Here is a 17309-nt window from a genome sequence, read left to right on the forward strand (position 1 = left end):
CCGTCCCACACACAAAACAGAGGAAGATTGGCACAAATGTTAGCTCAGCGACAATCTTCCTCAAACAAAAAGAGGAAGACTGGCTACAGATGTTAGCTCAGAGCAATCTTCCTCACCACCCCCACCAAAAAAAGTGAAATATGCTCAGCACAGATTAGGATTTGGGGTAAAGTTTGCTGTGCTGATGAGGCCAGAACCTAAGAAAGCAGAAATACTGCTTTCAAACGGGGTTTTTTAAAAGGAGGGAAAAAGGAAAATAAGAAACCCCAACCCCTCAAACAACTACAAAAAATACTCCTCTACTCGATCAGTAACGGCTTTACAATCTACAAGAACAATTACAAGAAAGTGTTTAGCAAAAATATACTTCCCTGAATTAGTGTCTCAAAAAGTCACCATCTAATCTTAAATCGCAAGAGAAATGCCTATCAGAACTTCACGCTCTTTAAGAAAGCTTTCTGAACCCCTGATACTACAAGTGTCCTCATCTGACTTAACATGAAACACTGCCAGGATTACTAACGAGGAAGATGGCTGCAGTAGGTATAGGGCTGTAGCTTTTCTTCAGTGAGCATATGGCATGGCAGGAATTTAAAAAAGTGGGTTCAGTTCCTGCTCCATCACTTACAACCTTAGATAAATCAACTGACAACTTAGAGTTTCAAATTTGCCTTCTCTGTAAAAACGGAATAAATAGCCTCACTAGTACACTGCAGCATTCCTTAAGGATCAAATAAGAGAACATACATGGCAATGTTTTGTAAACTATGAGGTACGATGTAAATATATTACCAATTATATCAGCTTTGTGGATGAATCGATATAGGCACACCTGGAAAATCTTTTTACCATGCCCTGTGCTGATACATCTCTTGTGGTGAAAATATTTCATGTAAACATTTCTATAAAAACCCAGGCAATAGATTGCCACTCTGGAGCCCAACAGCCAGTTACAGGTGTGTTGTCGGGATGTCAAAATCAAGGTTCTCCATTCTACAAATACCACCAAAGGAGAGAAAAATCTATCAGCTTCTTTCCTATGCAACAAAAACACTCTTTGTAAGGCTTTTTGGCCTGTGTGACTGCTGACACGTGTTCAATCTCCCTTTGCAAAAAACTGTTCTACACTCTTGCAACTATTCACTGTTTTTGACCACACTATGATGAATTTTCAAGTCGTTAATGAGGTGTGAGGGCTGGTGGATGGCTTTCTCATATTCATAGCTCTCAGAGGGTCTCTCTCCAGGATGAAGCCAAATATGTTGAGAATGTTCTCTTACTGGAGGTTTTTCAGTAGTAATTGCGCTCGACAGGTTTCTCTTGAGAATGGAGTTGATAATGTTGAGTGAGGTATGAAGGTAGGCTGAAACACTTCGCACACAGCTGACACTGGTAAGGCCTCTCTTGAGCATGAATTCGATAGTGTTGAATGAGATGTGAACTCTGACTGAAGGCTTTGCCACAGTCACAACACTGACAGGCTCTTTCTCCAACATAGTCATGTTTCCGCTGATAGCGAATTAAATATGTCTTGTTGTGGGGCAACTCAGGTGGAAGGGCTTTTGCTGCCTCATGGGCTTTGACATGTTGAAAAAGATGCACATGCTGGAGAAAGGCTTTGCCACACTGAAAACATTCATAGTACTCCTCCTGCCTATGAATTCTTACACGGCCACAGATATTTGCACGCTGAATGAAAGACTTTCCACCTTCATTGCATCCAGAGGACTTCTCACTAGGATGAGTCCTCTGGTGTCTGGTGAGGTGTGGCATGAGGTAGAAGGCTTCTCCACACTGTTTACATTCAAACGGTTTCTTCCCAGTATGGATCCGCTCATGTATCTCACGGGCTGTTTTGGTACTAAAGGTTCTTTCACAAAATTCACATCTGTGGTATTTGTTGTCTTGGAGGAAAGGCTTATTGTCCACTGGCTGGGAACTGGTGTAAATTCTAGGAGTAGCACATTCCTGGGGATCCTTTCCTAGAGGAGCCTCTGACTGTTTAGTAGGATTTGAACTTCTCTCAAATTCATCACTGCCATGGCTTCTTTCCTGAGTGAGGGTCTTGGGGTCACTCACTGTTAAAGGACTCAAAAATTTCTCCTGGTTGACCTGGTGTGATTCTGATGGATCATCAGGAGAAGACTCTCCTACATAGACAGGCCAGAAGTTACCTACCTCCAAACCCTCCGTTCCTGCCCCCAAGGATGACTTTTGTACAGGCAGGCTTTGCTCTGGAGTTACATCTTTGGTTTCCAGTTTTTTCTCCCAATCTAAAAGAAATGTAAAAGTTCCTCTATTCTTTCTACTCAGAGAGACACATCATTATAGGAGAAACAGAATAAAGAGACCAAAGATAACAGGACAGATCTATGGAGGTTTGACCATTTTCTGGGAACCTAAGGAGAGAATTGGAAAAGGATGGAAAGGAGAGTAAGCAAGGAAGGTTGAGGAAGAGGCAGAAAAGAGACCACCCAGGAGGACTGAAGGTTGGCAAAGATGCCAAAGACACAGACAAGAGAATGAGGAAACCAGAGAAAGAGCTGGGACTGGGATCTGTCAGCATTTTCCAGACCATGTTTAGTAGATCACTAGTGTTCTAAAAAACAAATAGCTGGGGCCATAAAGGGATTCCATTGTCAAATCAATTTGGGAAATCTTGTACAATACAAGTCAAGCAGGTTTCACTCCTGTAGGAGTCTTCAGAACCTTCACTGGCGTCTTGAATCCCAAAGAGGGAAGGTACAGAATGTAGCGTTTCTCAAACTGATCTCACCATGGAACACATTTTGTGTTTTTTTTTTTAAGAATGCCTATTATCATAGTTCAGAAAGACCACTGAGGAAACACTGGAGTCAACAGGTCAACAACCTCTCACTCAGAATAAAGCAAAAAAATTCTAACTCTCTTCTTGGCTTCCAATCGCTTGTCTACACTGCCAACCAACTAATTCCCTTCAATTCAACATTTATTAAATGCCTACTTTGTGCAAGGTATTACCCAACCAGATTGTCATGAGAAGTGTAAAAAAGACGCTAATCTGACTATAAATGACTACAGGAGAAGAGACGAGGGGATTGATTCCACTGAGGAACAGGAAAGTTTAGCAGAGAGGATGGCATTTGGGCTCAGTAAGCGGTGAAGGGGGTGGCAAGCTTATAAAACATCCTGAGCAAAGATACTGAACTGTGAGTATCCAGGCCTGGGGAGCCAGAAACACAGGGTTTTACTTGGAATATCTGGGAGAGATGAGGCTGGAATATGAATTTCAGGTCAGCCTGGGAGGGATTTAAATGTCTTGCTAAAAGTTTGGATTTTCTTTTGAGAGTGGTAAGAAGCTGGTCAAGTCTGTGCTTTATAAAGGCAACTCCCTGAGTGGGAAAGAAACTGAAGCCAAGAAAATCAAGTATAAGATTGTGGCTTGGAAGAGACAACGATGAACACAGTGGTCGCATCCTGGCAGATGGTGGGAAGAGGTGAGCAGAGTCCAGGAGAAACAGCAGAACCAGAATATAGCTTAGGCAGTCAACAGGAGAAGAGAGATAAGTGGACCCATCATGATGGATTAGATCTCTTAGGAAATTATCTTTGAAGACTCAAGCATGGAAGACTATGAGACAGCCCAGTCCTTCCTGGTTCCTCTGCTTTCCTCGCCCTGCCTTACTTCTGATGTCTCAGTAGGTTCTGCCAGTTCTCCTTTCAGAGAATACCTCAAACCTGAGCACTCTGCAATCACAGCACCAGCCTCCGTCAGCTTTAGCCTACTGAACTCCAACAGGCTCCCAACCGGTTTCTCTGATGGTCTGCCTAAAGCTCATTTTCCATAGAACAGTGCTGCCCAATAGAACTCCCTGCTATGATGTAAATGGTCTATATTTTTTCTGTGTGATACAGTAGTCACTAGACACAGGCAGCTCACGAACACTTGAAATGTGTCTAGTGTGACTGAGAAACTAAACTTTAAATTTTATGTAATTTTAATTAGTGTAAATTTAAGTAACCACATGTGACTAGTGGTCAATAACACTAACTCATTCTTGGCTAAAAACCTTCCAATATCTTTTTCACATCTCACTTGGAATGACATCCATATTCCTTAACATATCCCTTCATGGGCTGGCCTGTATCTGTCTCCGTGACCTCATCTCCTACCCTGAGTGCACTTCACTCAGGCCACACTGCCCTTCTTCCTGTTTCTCAAACATCCAAGCTCATTCCAAACTTGAGGCCTTTGTATTTGCTGTTCCCCCTGCCTACAACACTCCTCCTCAAGGTTTTTTATGTGGTTCCCCCTTTAGTTTCATTCAAATCTTCCTCAGTGAGGCCTTGCCTACCTTTTTTTTTTTTTTTTTTAAAGATTGGCACCTGAGCTAACAACTGTTGCCAATCTTCTTCTTTTTTTTTTCTGCTTTTTCTTCCCCAAATCCCCCCAGTACAGAGTTGCATATTCTAGTTGTGGGTTCTTCTAGTTGTGGCAGGTGGGACATCGCCTCAGCATGGCTTGATGAGCGGTGCCATGTCCGCACCCAGGATCCCAGCCAGCGAAACCCTGGGCCACTGAAGCGGAACATGTGAACTTAACTACTCGGCCCCAGGGCTGGCCCCCTGAGTATCCCATTTTAAGCAGTCTCCTATATGCCACTTTGTCTGCTTTATACAGATTCTACCATTTGTTTGTTTATCACTTACCATCCCCATTAGAATGCAAACTCCACAAAGGGAGGGATTTTGTCTGTCTTGTTCATTACTGAATCCACAGAACTTACGACAGTGGCTGGCCTACCACAGAAGTTCAATAAATATCTGTGGAATGACTGACCAAATGAAAGAATGAATGAACAAACTACAGTACAGAAGAGAAGACAATGAAAGAAACAAAGACAGGGAGAGGAGTCCTCTTGGTAGGTCCCTGAATTTTGTTTGAGCATTCACTTCACCCACCCAGGAAAAGGCAGGGAGGACAGTGTTAACTAGCACTAGAGTGAGCACAGCTACAGGTTCAGCAATGAGATGTGACCCAAAATGGAACAATGAAAAGTGAGGAGAGTTGTGTCAAGGGCTTCTGGGAAAGAGCTTCCTCGTTCTTGAGAATGATTCTTTGATACACCTGCTCTCCCATTCTCTCTTTGGACAGGAACAAGAAAGCACATCTAGGATTTGTTGGCAGAGTGAAAAGAGAAAATGAAACTAGGTCTTTGATGACATCACTGAGCCCTTAAATCCAACCACCCTCAAAGCCCAGTTGACCAGTGCTGTAAACTAATAATCCCTCTATGGCTTAGTTTGGAAGTGATTTTCTGTTAACTGTAATTGAAGGACAATGATGATGCTGACTGACATACACAGTGACATAATTCAAAGAAAGAGATTTCATAGAGATGGTAAATATTATAATATTGTAGCCATAGAGTTTGGAGAAGAGAAAGTCTAGAAGGTTCTGTTCTTGAGCCCTAAGGATGTAGGAGCTTTGGGGGAAGTTGTAGAACTGTGTGTGTGTGTGTTGGCAGAGGTAGGGAGATGGAAACCAGATTTCAGGGGTTAAGGAGGGAAAGGGAAGGAACCTTTTGGGTATCAAAAAGTCTGAGGAGCTGACATGAGGGAAAGGGGGAGGCAGCTGGAAAGAGACAGGGTATCACACCAAAGGTTTTTTGCTTGTCTCAGTTAAAGAGGAAAGACCTATGATTTCTAACTGTGAAGGGAAAGGCACAAATGAATGGAAGGTCTGGAACACTGGAGAAGAGGGAACCCGGCCTTCGTGCAGCTGGGCAGGAGAGGACTCACACTGCAGGAAGAGATAAGCTTCGGAGAGGAGATGAAGGGAAGTGCTGAGCACACGAGGTGGGGAAGCCATGTGAGGCCCTGAGGAGAGACCACCTACTGGCCTTCTCCCTGACCTGAGTGGGCTCTGAGGAAGCTCCCTGACTAACAGCTCCCGGCCCCACCCCAAGTGACTGCGGTTGTCTTTCCATGATTCCAGTCTCCATGGGCCTCCCCCTCACTACCCACCTTGACATATTGTGTTGCTGTCTTCCTCCATCACACGTGACTCTTCCTCTTCCAGCCGTGAGATAAGGTCGGGTTTAGGGAACTGGTACCCTGTTGAAGAAGGAGACTCATAACCTGGGGGTTTTGTCCTGCACCCACAGCAACTCCCAGGCTGGGCTCTAAAGACTCTGAGATAATAAGGAAGATGCAAATTCACACAGAAGAAAAATGAAGGTTGTTTCCAACGATTTTGCCCCCAGGAGACATTTGGCAACGTTGGGAGACATTTTTGATTGTTACAACTGCAAGGGGAGAAGGGAGTGCTACTGGTGTCCAGTACGTAGAGGCCAGGAATGCTGCTAAACATCCTGCAATGCACAGTTCAGCCTCCCACAGCAAAGAATGATCTGGTCCAAATGTCAAAAGTGCTGTGGTTGGAAAACTCTGCTCTAGAGTAAAAACTGAAGAGGGTACTTGAGGGCCGTGTGCCAGGCTCTCTACTTCAGCATGGGCATTCTGGCGATGTAGGTGCTCAAAAACTGAACATATGGTTCTTTTCCTCCTGTGATAACCTTCGTTCCCTTGGTCTTAAAATGCTTCTTCTCCCCTTCCCTTAGTTCAATGTTTCCCAAACTTCACTCATTTGCATACCACCTGCTATGGTCTGAATGTTTGTATCCCCCCAAAATGCATGTTGAAATCCTAGTGCCTAATGTGATAGTATTAGGGAATGTGGCCTTTGGGAGGTGCTTAGGTCATGAGCGGGGAGCCCTCACGAGTGGGATTAGTGCTCTTAGAAAACAGATCCCACAGAGTGCCCTAGCCCCTTCCAACACATGAGGACACTAGAAGTCTGCGACCCAGAAGAGGACCCTCACCCAACAGTTCTGGCACTGTGGTCTTGGACTTCCAACCTCCAGAATTGTGAGAAATAAATTTCTGTTGTTTAGAAGCCAGCCAGCCTGTGGTATTCTATTATAGCAGCCCAAATCGACTAAGATATTACCTTATTACTTACTTGTTTATTGTCTCTCTCACCCTACTAGAATGTAACATCCATGAGAACAGGAATTCTCATCCATTTTGTAACCCCAAGCCTATAACAGTACCTAGCACATTGTGAGTTCACTGACTAATGAATGACTCTCACCTTTTAGCCCTATATATGTGCCCTTTATAGTAGTATTTAGTATTTATTTAAGATTTTTCTCTAGATCACCTCTCTTTTTAACTTAAATGCACTTAACTTAAATGGAACCTTTATATCAACCCTGTAATAGAAACTACTGTCATTAAAAAAAAAACCTGAAGGTAACATAGCAATAGATACAACAGCAACTAAGGTTATTGAGCACTAGCTATCTTCAGTTGACTATCTAAGGCTCGGAGCCTGAAGTCTGATCTCTCCTTGCTAAAATGAATAATCAACAAGATGCAGAGACATGCTATCACCCAAGTGATATTCTCTACCTGATGTAATCAGAAGGTTTGGAAGAAAATTAGAAGGAGTTGCTTTCTCACCAAGTGATTGAAGGATTATTTCATGCTGTCCATGTACCACCTAAAATAATCTATAGAACGCACTATACTCATTCCACACTTGCAAAGACAACGTCCTAGGTGACATGTAAGATCTTTATTAACCCAAAACCTTCAGTGTTGTAAGAAGCCAAGGGCTCACAAGAAAATGGACACGCCTCCAGGTCATTGCACGAGGGCTGAAAAGATAAAACTGATTTATTCCCTCTCTCCATACTCTCCCTTCTATTTTAAGTCATAAAATGTGGTAACCGAGAGAAGAGTGTAGAATACGTTGAAAAAGACATTTCTTTGTGAGCAATAAAAGTCATAGTTCAAATTACACACCACTGTGCCAGGTTTGAAGTAAAGCGCTCCATTTCCCCATGCAGGTCTCTGAATTCACAGGGATAAAAGAGCACCAGCTTATGGTGGGAATAGTGTTTGGTTGCGATTGTGTTTTTCATGAGACCTCAGGCCCCAGAAAAGCCACTGAAAAGAGGATCCTGACACTGACAACAAAAACATTTAGCTTGTGGGGAGAGGTAAACAACTCTGGATTTTGAAGAGAGACGGACAATCTGACTCTCAAACCTCAAGGCCAGTAGAAGACTTTCAAGCTCCTGGAATTGTCAGCAATTCCTTCAGCCATTCAAAAAACATCATTGCAAGACACCTATTGTACCAAGACCTGATGAAGCAAACCCCTGTTGGACAGCACAGCAGAGCTGAAGGGGGCAGATTCTGGAGTCAAACCGCTTGAGGTCAAATCCAAGCTCTGCCACTTTGTACCTGTGTGACTTTAGACAAGTAATTGAACTTCTCCATGACTCAGTTTGCTCACCTGTAAAATGGCAATAGTAACAACAACAACAAATATACCTCCCTGTCATAGAACCAGTATAAAGACTAAAGGAGGTGCTTGCCCCGTGGCCGAGAGATTAAGTTCGCGCCCTCCACTTCGGCAGCCCAGGGTTTCACTGGTTCGGATCCTGGGCATGGACATGGCACCACTCACCAGGCCATGTTGAGGCGGCGTCCCACATAGCACAACCAGAGGCACTCACAACTAGAATATACAACTATGTACTAGGGGTTTTGGGAAGAAAAAGAAGGAAAAAAGATTGGCAACAGATGTTAGCTCATGTGCCAATCTTTAAAAAAAAAAGACTAAAGGTGTTAAGATATGTAAAGGGCTTAGACTAGTGCCTGACATATATTAACTGCTCAATAAATGTTAGCTATATTACAAGTAACAGTGAGTGTGATACTAAAATATTGTCTCTGATTTGCGTTGAGACTCATCAACATGGTGAACCATTGTTACTGATGGGAAGACAGAAAAGAGTTGAGAACCATCTCCCCAGAGGGCAGAAACTGAGTTCCATGGAGAAGGCAGACTTACCCAGGGAGACCAGGTTCCTGTAATTCTCCAGCATCACCTCCCGATAGAGGTTCCTCTGAGCAGCAGTAAGGCAGCTTAATTCTTCTGGGCTGAAGTCCACAACCACATCCTCGAAAGTCACCAACTCCTAAAACACCAGAAAACTCCCAAATGATTGAAATCCAGAAGTCATCCCAGGGAGCGGGGAAGGAGCCAGATGAGAGGGCTGACCACGGAAGTTGACATTCAGACCAGTAGAAAGCTTCTAATCCACGTGTTCTAACCCGGAGGCTACAGGGACCTGGCAATGTACCTTTCTTTGTCTTGTAGTCTGAGAAGGGGGAACATTTCTGAGACAGTTCCTGCTGCTAATGGCTACAGAGTTGGATTGGAGGAAAAAGATCTTTTTCAGCCACTTTATAAAGAAAGAATGAATGCCCATAATTAAAAGCTGAGCAGTATACCTCAGCGTCTAGAATCAGAGCGAGTTGGGTTTAAGTCCTGGCTCTGGTTCTTTCTTACAAGTGAGTGTGGGTAGGTGATTGTGACTTATCCATAAAATGCAAAGAGCTCATAAATATGAAGAGATATTTATTATTATTAATAAACAAGGAAATGCAAATAAAAATGACAGAGTACCATTTTATACCCATTCAACTGACAAAAATTAAGAAGACTGCCAATACCAAATGTTATCTAGAATGTGGACCCACAGGATCTCTTATAAGATGCTAAGGGAAATGTAAATCAGTAAACCACTTTGGACCCAGAAATTGTATTCATAGGAATATTTGCTTGTGTGTACTTGGAGACATATATGTTCATAACAGTGCTGTTTGTCACATCCAAAACCTGGAAACAACCCAAAGTCCATTTATAGTAGAAGAAACAAATATATCACAGTACAGTCATACAATGGAATAATATTCCAGCAATACAAACTAATTAACTATAGTTACATGCACCAATCTTGGTAACCTGAGGTTGAACTTAAAAAGCAGATATTAGAAGACTATATAATACTATGATACCCATTTTATTAATATATATCTTCTGTGTTTTCAGGAAACATTATGCAGACCAATGAACATTTCATTTAAACTAGAAGTCACCTACCGGCTGCCCAGGTCCTACAGAGGGGTTTGTTTGGCTCACATGAGTTTTATATTCTTTTTTAAAATTCATATTAGCTGCCAACACCAAAAAATTTGTAGATTCAACATTATTAACTGGAACTTTGGTTTCTCTTTAAAAAACTGGACGATCAGGGGACCCAGGCCCACATTCTCACATGGTACCATCAGCTGAAGCTGAGTCAAAGCTGCCCCTTAAATGGGGCAGGCACTCCCATTTGTCACAATCCAACCATTTATAAATTCCTTATTTATATTACCTCAGCAGCTCCTGTGGGCATCTCCACTTGGGATTCTTGACATGGACACTGCAAGGACAGAGGGCTACTGTCAGGAGCAGATCTTCTAGAACAGTGTTTCTCAACCTTTTTTCCTTATCTCCCTCTTAAGGAACCTTTTAAGACAATTTTTTTCCTAATCGCCACCCCCCATGAATTTTATTCTGGTTCTAAAGGAAGTGCAGCATATTAATTTCATCAATTGTCTTTAACGTTTCAAAATGTGATTTAACAAGAACATTAAGGAGCACATTCTTGAAAAAAGGAAAATCTCACAACAGTTTCATGTCCTTATATTAGCTGCCATTCATTTCATATATAAACAAGCACAGTAATAGTGCAAATGAGGGTTGTTTTGAATAAGCCAAAAGGGGAGATAAAATGGAATACTAAACAAATTTTAAAAAACAATTCATTCAAAAGATAGGAAAAGAGGAAACATGTTAAAGAAATAGTATGTGGGATAGTGATAACTGCAATAGAGAAAAATAAAGCAAAGAAGGGAGATATAAAAAGTCAGAAGAAAATTTTAGATGAAATAGCCAGGGAAAGGCTCAGTCAGGTGATACTTATAGAAAGAGTTAAAGAAAATGAGGGTTTGGTTTAATTAAATAGAGAAGGTCTGGAAATCAGGAAGGTGAGATGAGATGCCCATACTGGATAACCAAGTCAGAAGAAAGCCTGACTCACAGGAGATCCAGCAGATGGCAGACTGTCAAACATCTTTGTGTCCTTTCGGTCTTCTTCGGTGTTCTTTTCTGCAAGGACAGAGTCCTGAGCGAGAAAACCTAGAAGAGAGAAAGGAATGTCATGGATGGAATTGAGTCCAGTCTGGCAGCACCTACAGACACAGAGAGTGGCCTGTCACTCCCATGCCACCCCATCCTGCCACGGGAGGTAGCAGCAGTCTGAGACTTTCTGTGATAAGAGAAAGACCATAAAAATCTTTTTTCAGCTCAATATAGTAAGTTCCAAAAAAGAGCTCTGGTCATTTCCAGCTCTAAATCCCAGTGGCTCCCCCCTGCCTTCCAAATAAAGTGGATGTTCTCTCTGTATCAGTGGTTCCCAGCATCACCATCCACTCAATCACCAAGGAACCTCAGTTTCTCAACAGTAAAAAGGAAATAATAATACCTATACTTCAAAGGGCTCTTGTAAGGATTAAACATTACATGTGTAAAGCATACAGTAGGCATTTAAAAAAAAAAGGCAGCTCTTATTATTAAGCTTTTCCTATATCTTTTTCACTCACTGACCTAGAAGACAGCCACCACATTCCCCACAGAAACCTGAATCTTGAAGGCCACCCTTGCCTGTAGTCTCTTCCCAAGTGCACCTTTCATTAATCTGTTGTTTCTTTCTATCCTAGGGAGCTCTCTTTCCTTTGCCGCCAACTACAGCTCTGTCAATAGCTCTGTGCCTTTGGCCAAGTCTTTACCCTGGGACAATATCCCCTATGTCCACCTGAGGCAGTGTAACACCATGATTAATGCTGGAACCAGCCACCCAGGTCTGAATCCTGGCTATGGCCATTACTAATCGTGGAGCCATGGGCAAGGTACTCAACCTCTTTGTGCCTCTGTCTTCTCATCTACAGATCAAGAAGTAATACCTACTTCAAGAGCTATTAAGAGAAGTAAATAAATTAATATGTATAAAACATTAATACTATAAAACCTAGAATATAGTACATTGTAAATGCTCAACATATTCACTATTAGCATCTTCAAAAGTCTTTTTAAGGAATTCAGGTGCACAGAACTGGATTAATCATAATCTTTAATTCAGGATATGATATCAGCACTGAGCCATGCACGACCCTCACATTTATTTTAAATTTATTCATTTATATTTTTAAGTATAATCAAGGCCTGTGAATTCACTACCCAACCCCAAAACTAGAACATTTCCAATAACTTACATCTACCCATATGCCTTTTCCTGTCCACACTCTAGCCTTCTCTCCAGAAATAACTATGGTCTTGGATTCATATTTATTGTTCCCTTGCCTTTTTCTTTCTCTCTCTCTCTCTTTGTATATATATACCCAAACAATACTTTATTTTTAGTTTGTAATCATTTTTATTCAAGGAACTATAAGGAGTAAATGGCTTTCTCTCATTACTGAAATGTCCTTAGTTCCAATCTAGTAACTTGAGTTCCCAAGAAACCAGCCAAATTTTGGCAGAGGTTAAACTTCCAGACCTTGTTATCTCCCACATTTTATGCCCTCTTTTTCGTTTTGCTGTGTGCATTGACTTGTGTTGATACTAAAATTTAGGCCGGATAAGAAATGTGGGGGGAGAGGAACAAAGCTGGAGAGAAAGCGTACTCTCAGAGAAATAATAAATATTAAAAGCAAAAGCCAAACCCAAAATTTCCTTCATCTACAGGAGGCAGATTAGACTGGATTATAAAATTAATTCTTTCATTCATTTGACAAAGCTTTATTCAGCTCCTATTACACACCAGGCATACAGCAGATGTTCAAACAACCAGTTGCTTCCTTCCTCTCTCACCTTTCTCCTCATACGCTTGGATCAAGTTGGCCACCAGAGTTCCTGCCTCCTTGCTGTTCTTGGGCTGTTTCGACCTCACCCATGTCTGAACCTCCTCTGGCAGGGTGTTCAGAAACTGCTCCAGCACCAGTTGCTCCATCATCTCCTCCTTGGTGTGGGTCTCTGGCTGCAGCCATTGCCAGCAGAGCTCCTGGATTTGGTTCACAGCTTGGTGAGGTCCGGTCATTGACAGGTACTGAAAATGCCTAAACTTTTCGTGAGAAACTTTCAGAACCCCTGGGTTCCTTATGGGGATGGTTTCTGGATTCTCTTCTTGATCATGTAGATGAAAGAGCTGGGGATTCCTCAAGATATCCAAAACCTCTGTCATCGGCAGCATCTTTAGAGCTTGGCCCTTTGCAGGATGGAGATCCTTTACTAGGCAGGTTGCTCCAGAATACACTGTTGTACAAGACGGTGGGCAAAGTTGTATCAGGTGAAGAAAGGATACAGAAACCTCACGACCTGCAGAAATTACACAGAGACTTAACAAATGGCCTGTACAGTTAGGACTGGACAGTGGGGTGGAGGTGATTTGAGGCAAACGGAGTTAGCTCATTTCACACAAATCACTCAATACACGATCACAGAAATCTACACATCTACAGACGTGATGCTCCCTCACTCCCATTCCCAGGTCTGGAAAGTCCACAGGCACAGGGTACAAATATTTCAGAAATGGCATTGAAGGAAAAAGAGACTTGAACTCCAAGCCACAATGAACTGAACTAATTTGATGAACTACAGAAGAAAGAATTTCCTTTCAAAAAAGAAATGAGCTAAGAGGCCAGCCTCATGGCTGAGCAGTTAAGTTCGCACACACCGCTTTGGCAGCCCAGGGTTTCTCCAGTTCGGATCCTGGGCGCGGACATGGCACCGCTTATCAAGCCATGCTGAGGAGGCATCCTACATGCCACAACTGGATGGACGCTCAACTAAAAATACAAAACTATGTACCAGGGGGCTTTGGGGAGAAAAAGGAAAAATAAAATATTTTTAAAATAAATAAATAAATGAGTTAAAATTACTGTGTATTATACAGAATGAGGAAAGATCTTTACAATACCTATATATCCTACAAAAGACTGGATTCATATGCAAAATATATAAAGAACTCACACAAACCAGAAAGAAAAAGGCAGACAAAACAACAGCAAAAAGGTTAAAAGATTTGAGCAGGTATTGCACAAAATAAGAAAGCTAAGTGACCAATAAACGTATAAAACGGGGCTCAACTTCATTAGTTATCAGAGAAATCTGAACTAAAACCACGATGAGTATCACTACACACTCCCCAGAATGTTCAAAATGAAAAAATCAGACAAGAGTAAGTCTTCGAGAGGAAACAGAGCCACCATAGAATGGTATATTCATACACTGGAACTCTAAACAAAAGTGAGAATATGGATGTATCTTGCTGTTGAGTGAAAGACACCAGGCTCAAAAAAAAGTCCACATTATATGATTCCATTTATATAAAGGTCAAAAACAGGCAAAACAAATCTAAGGTGTTAGCCAGAATAGTGGTTACTGTTGGGACGGGGGCAGGGGGAACAGTGATAATGACTGTGGGGGGACAGCATAAGGGGCTCCTGAAAAGCTGGTAATGTTCTATTTCTTAATCTAGCAGCCTAAGACATGGACAGTGTGTTCCTTTTGTGAAAACTGAGCTCTATACTAATGGTTTATGACCTTTTCTGTATGCACAATACATTTCACTAAAAAAGTGTTTAGCTGTGTTATAGTTGTGGGGAAACATCTAGGTTATAATGTTAAGTGAAAAAAAGCAGGAAACAAACTGTACCTAGAATATATGCTTAACCATATGAAGCAAAGGAAAAAACACTGGAAAGTAAACCAAAATACTACACCAGGGGTTATCTATGAGCAGGGAGATTACACTTCCCCCCTCAAAGCTATGTTCTAATTTCAAAATGTTCTACAATGAACTTCCATTTCTTCTATAACCAGGAAAATAAAAAATAATTTTCTTCTACAAAAGCTGTATTCACTCTACGAAACCACAAACAAAATTGCCATTTGGGGGAGACTTTGCTATTTTCCTCCCCACTAAAACACATCTGTTATTTCTATGACATAATTTAACCATTTTTCTGTTTGAAAGCATTTTGGGGTTTCATTACTATAAATTATAATGCAATGACCATCACTGGAACTATTTTTCCACATCCCTGATACTTCCCTTCAAGGCTAGATTTCTCAAAATAAAATTACCTGGACAAAGGGTATGAACTAAAAAGTTCTTAAAACTATCTGCCAAGTTTTCCTCCCAAAGGCTTCCACCAATTTCCTCTTCCAATCTCAATATATAAGACTAGATACTCACCTTGCAAGTCAATAGGGCCAGCTTCATGGGAATGCAACCAGTGCAGTCACATAGGGCCCCATGCTCAGAAAGGCCTCAAGCTTAGTTGAATGCTCTGTTGTTGCTGTCTTGAGATTTTCTATATTTTAAACAAGGGACCCCATGTTTTCATTTTGCACTAGGCCCTGCAAATTATGTAACTAATTCTGCCAGCCAACAACACTATCATTCTTCAAAAATCTGTTGCTGGGGCCAGCCAAGTGGCGCAGCGGTTAGGTGTGCACCTTCTGCTTCAATGGCCTGAGGTTCGTCAGTTCAGTTCCTGGGTGTGGACATGGCACTGCTTGGCAAGCCATGCTGTGGTAGGCGTCCCATGTATAAAGTAGAGGAAGATGGGCACGGATGTCAGCTCAGGGCCAGTCTTCCTCAGAAAAGAGGAGGAGGATTGGCAGCAGTTAGGTCAGGGCTGATCTTCTTCAAAAATAAAATCTGTTGCCAATTAGACAGATGAAAAATATCTTCTTATTCTTTAATTTTGCATTTCCTTCAGTTAATAATAAAGCTCAGTATTTTTTTCAGATTTTATTATTTTTATCAATTTATTAAAATTGTTCCTATCCTTTGCACTTTTTCCACCAGGGTGTTTCTGTTGCTGTTTGGCAAAGGCTCTATATAAAGAATATTCCTCATCCTACTTGCTTAAAAAAAAAATTCCAGCTATGCCACACCTTCTCTTTAGCCTTTGTAGAATTTTAATATTTTAAAGTTCAAATTATCACTATCCATTCAGAGACCAGCTAAATAATCCAATTATATTTAAACATTCCACTTTAATTCTTTAACTGGAATCTAGTCTGGGGTAGGGTGTGCGAAGAGTATAATTTTTTTCTAAAAACTTTCCCTGCACTACCAATTATTAAATTTGCTATCCCTTCCTTCTTGGGAAAGGAGATGCCCCTTTGAATTAAATTTCTAAGTCTGCAGCCTCCAGGGAAGGATCCTGAAAAAGTGGTAGTGGAAATGACTCTGAAATCCTGCCAGCCTGCCTGCCTAGACTAGGGAAGTCCAAGGCAAGCGTAGGGAGTCACAATCCTTTCTCCCTGCCCAGAAAGGGAAAGTTTGACCTTGAACGGTCAAGGCCCTCTAGGCCCTCTAGGCCACAAGCACTGAAAGGAGGCTCATGGCCCTGCCTCCTCAGAGGGCAACCTGAGCACCAGTCCCTTTCTCTTTTTCATAAATTCTTAACTGTGCTTTCCTTAAATTTTTATCTCTTGGATCTCAGCCTTATCTTAATCCTACATTCCTCATCATCCAAGTTTTAACCACTTACCTCAGTGGATCTAGGCACCTTTTTATTTTCTTCTTGACATTTTTTTCATTCAACCTTTATTTTCTAACTCTCAATACCACTAAAACCATTTGGGCAGAAGCTTCCCTAATGTCAACAAATTGTTTAATGACTTCAAGTTATTTTCAATGGCCATTGGTCTATCGAAGTTTTCTTTTTTTTAAATCCAATTTTTTAAAAGTACTTTTCCAGAAAAATCATCCATTTGCTTGAAACAAATATATTAACACGATTGAGCATAGTACTCTCAGAACACTAAATCGCCTAAGTATGCAACTTTATCCTTTCTTATCAATGATATTGCTTTATTACTAGTTTATCTTTTTAAATTATTCCTATTATTTTTTTTCTTTATTGCCATTTTCTCCCTCTCATCCCTAGTACCTGCTGCTAGTTCCTATCCTATTATTTTTGTTTTCTCATGTATTAATTTCATGTATCTTTATTATGTTCTTACTCCCGGTTTCTTTAGAGTTTTATCAGTTTTTTTGTTTGTTCACTTGTTTGCCGGTTTGTTTGGAGGACTTTGGGAACCTCCTGAAACAAATGCATAATTTATTTTCATTCTTTCCTGACTACTGAAAGCTGTTACTTTCGGTTATATATCAAAATTTAGGAATGTCAGCACTTTTATTTTCATTATTTTCTTCATAGTTCATAATCATACTTCTGATTTCTCCACTGACCAAAAAGTTCCTTAAAAAAATATAATTTCACTTTCACTTTAAACATTCATTATTAAACATTTGACATATGGGAAGTAAACAGTTTCTGTATTC

The 17309-nt window shown here is 41.2% G+C and overlaps 1 protein-coding gene across 1 annotated transcript; it reads right to left on the reverse strand.

Moving 5' to 3' along the window:
- Positions 1–1183: 1183 nt before the first annotated feature.
- ZIM2 (zinc finger imprinted 2) lies at positions 1184–13196 on the reverse strand. Its single transcript, XM_044759252.2, has 6 exons — positions 12818–13196; positions 10989–11086; positions 10281–10328; positions 8909–9035; positions 6007–6096; positions 1184–2273 (listed from the first exon to the last, which is right to left on the reverse strand). The coding sequence occupies exons 1-6, from the start codon at positions 13194–13196 to the stop codon at positions 1291–1293; spliced, it is 1725 nt and encodes a 574-aa protein (XP_044615187.2). The 3' UTR covers positions 1184–1290.
- Positions 13197–17309: the final 4113 nt, after the last annotated feature.

Source organism: Equus asinus, chromosome 26, assembly GCF_041296235.1.
Source record: "Equus asinus isolate D_3611 breed Donkey chromosome 26, EquAss-T2T_v2, whole genome shotgun sequence".
Lineage (NCBI taxonomy): Eukaryota > Metazoa > Chordata > Mammalia > Perissodactyla > Equidae > Equus > Equus asinus.

Excerpts from the sequence above, each read along its gene's own strand:
- ZIM2 (XM_044759252.2), bottom strand. The coding sequence starts at position 13,196 with ATGCTGCCGATGACAGAGGTTTTGGATATCTTGAGGAATCCCCAGCTC. Across the intron at positions 11,087-12,817 it reads CCAAGCGTATGAGGAGAAAG|GTTTTCTCGCTCAGGACTCT; the intron begins GTGAGAGAGGAA and ends TCTCTCTTCTAG. Across the intron at positions 2,274-6,006 it reads CAGCAACACAATATGTCAAG|ATTGGGAGAAAAAACTGGAA; the intron begins GTGGGTAGTGAG and ends CATTTCTTTTAG.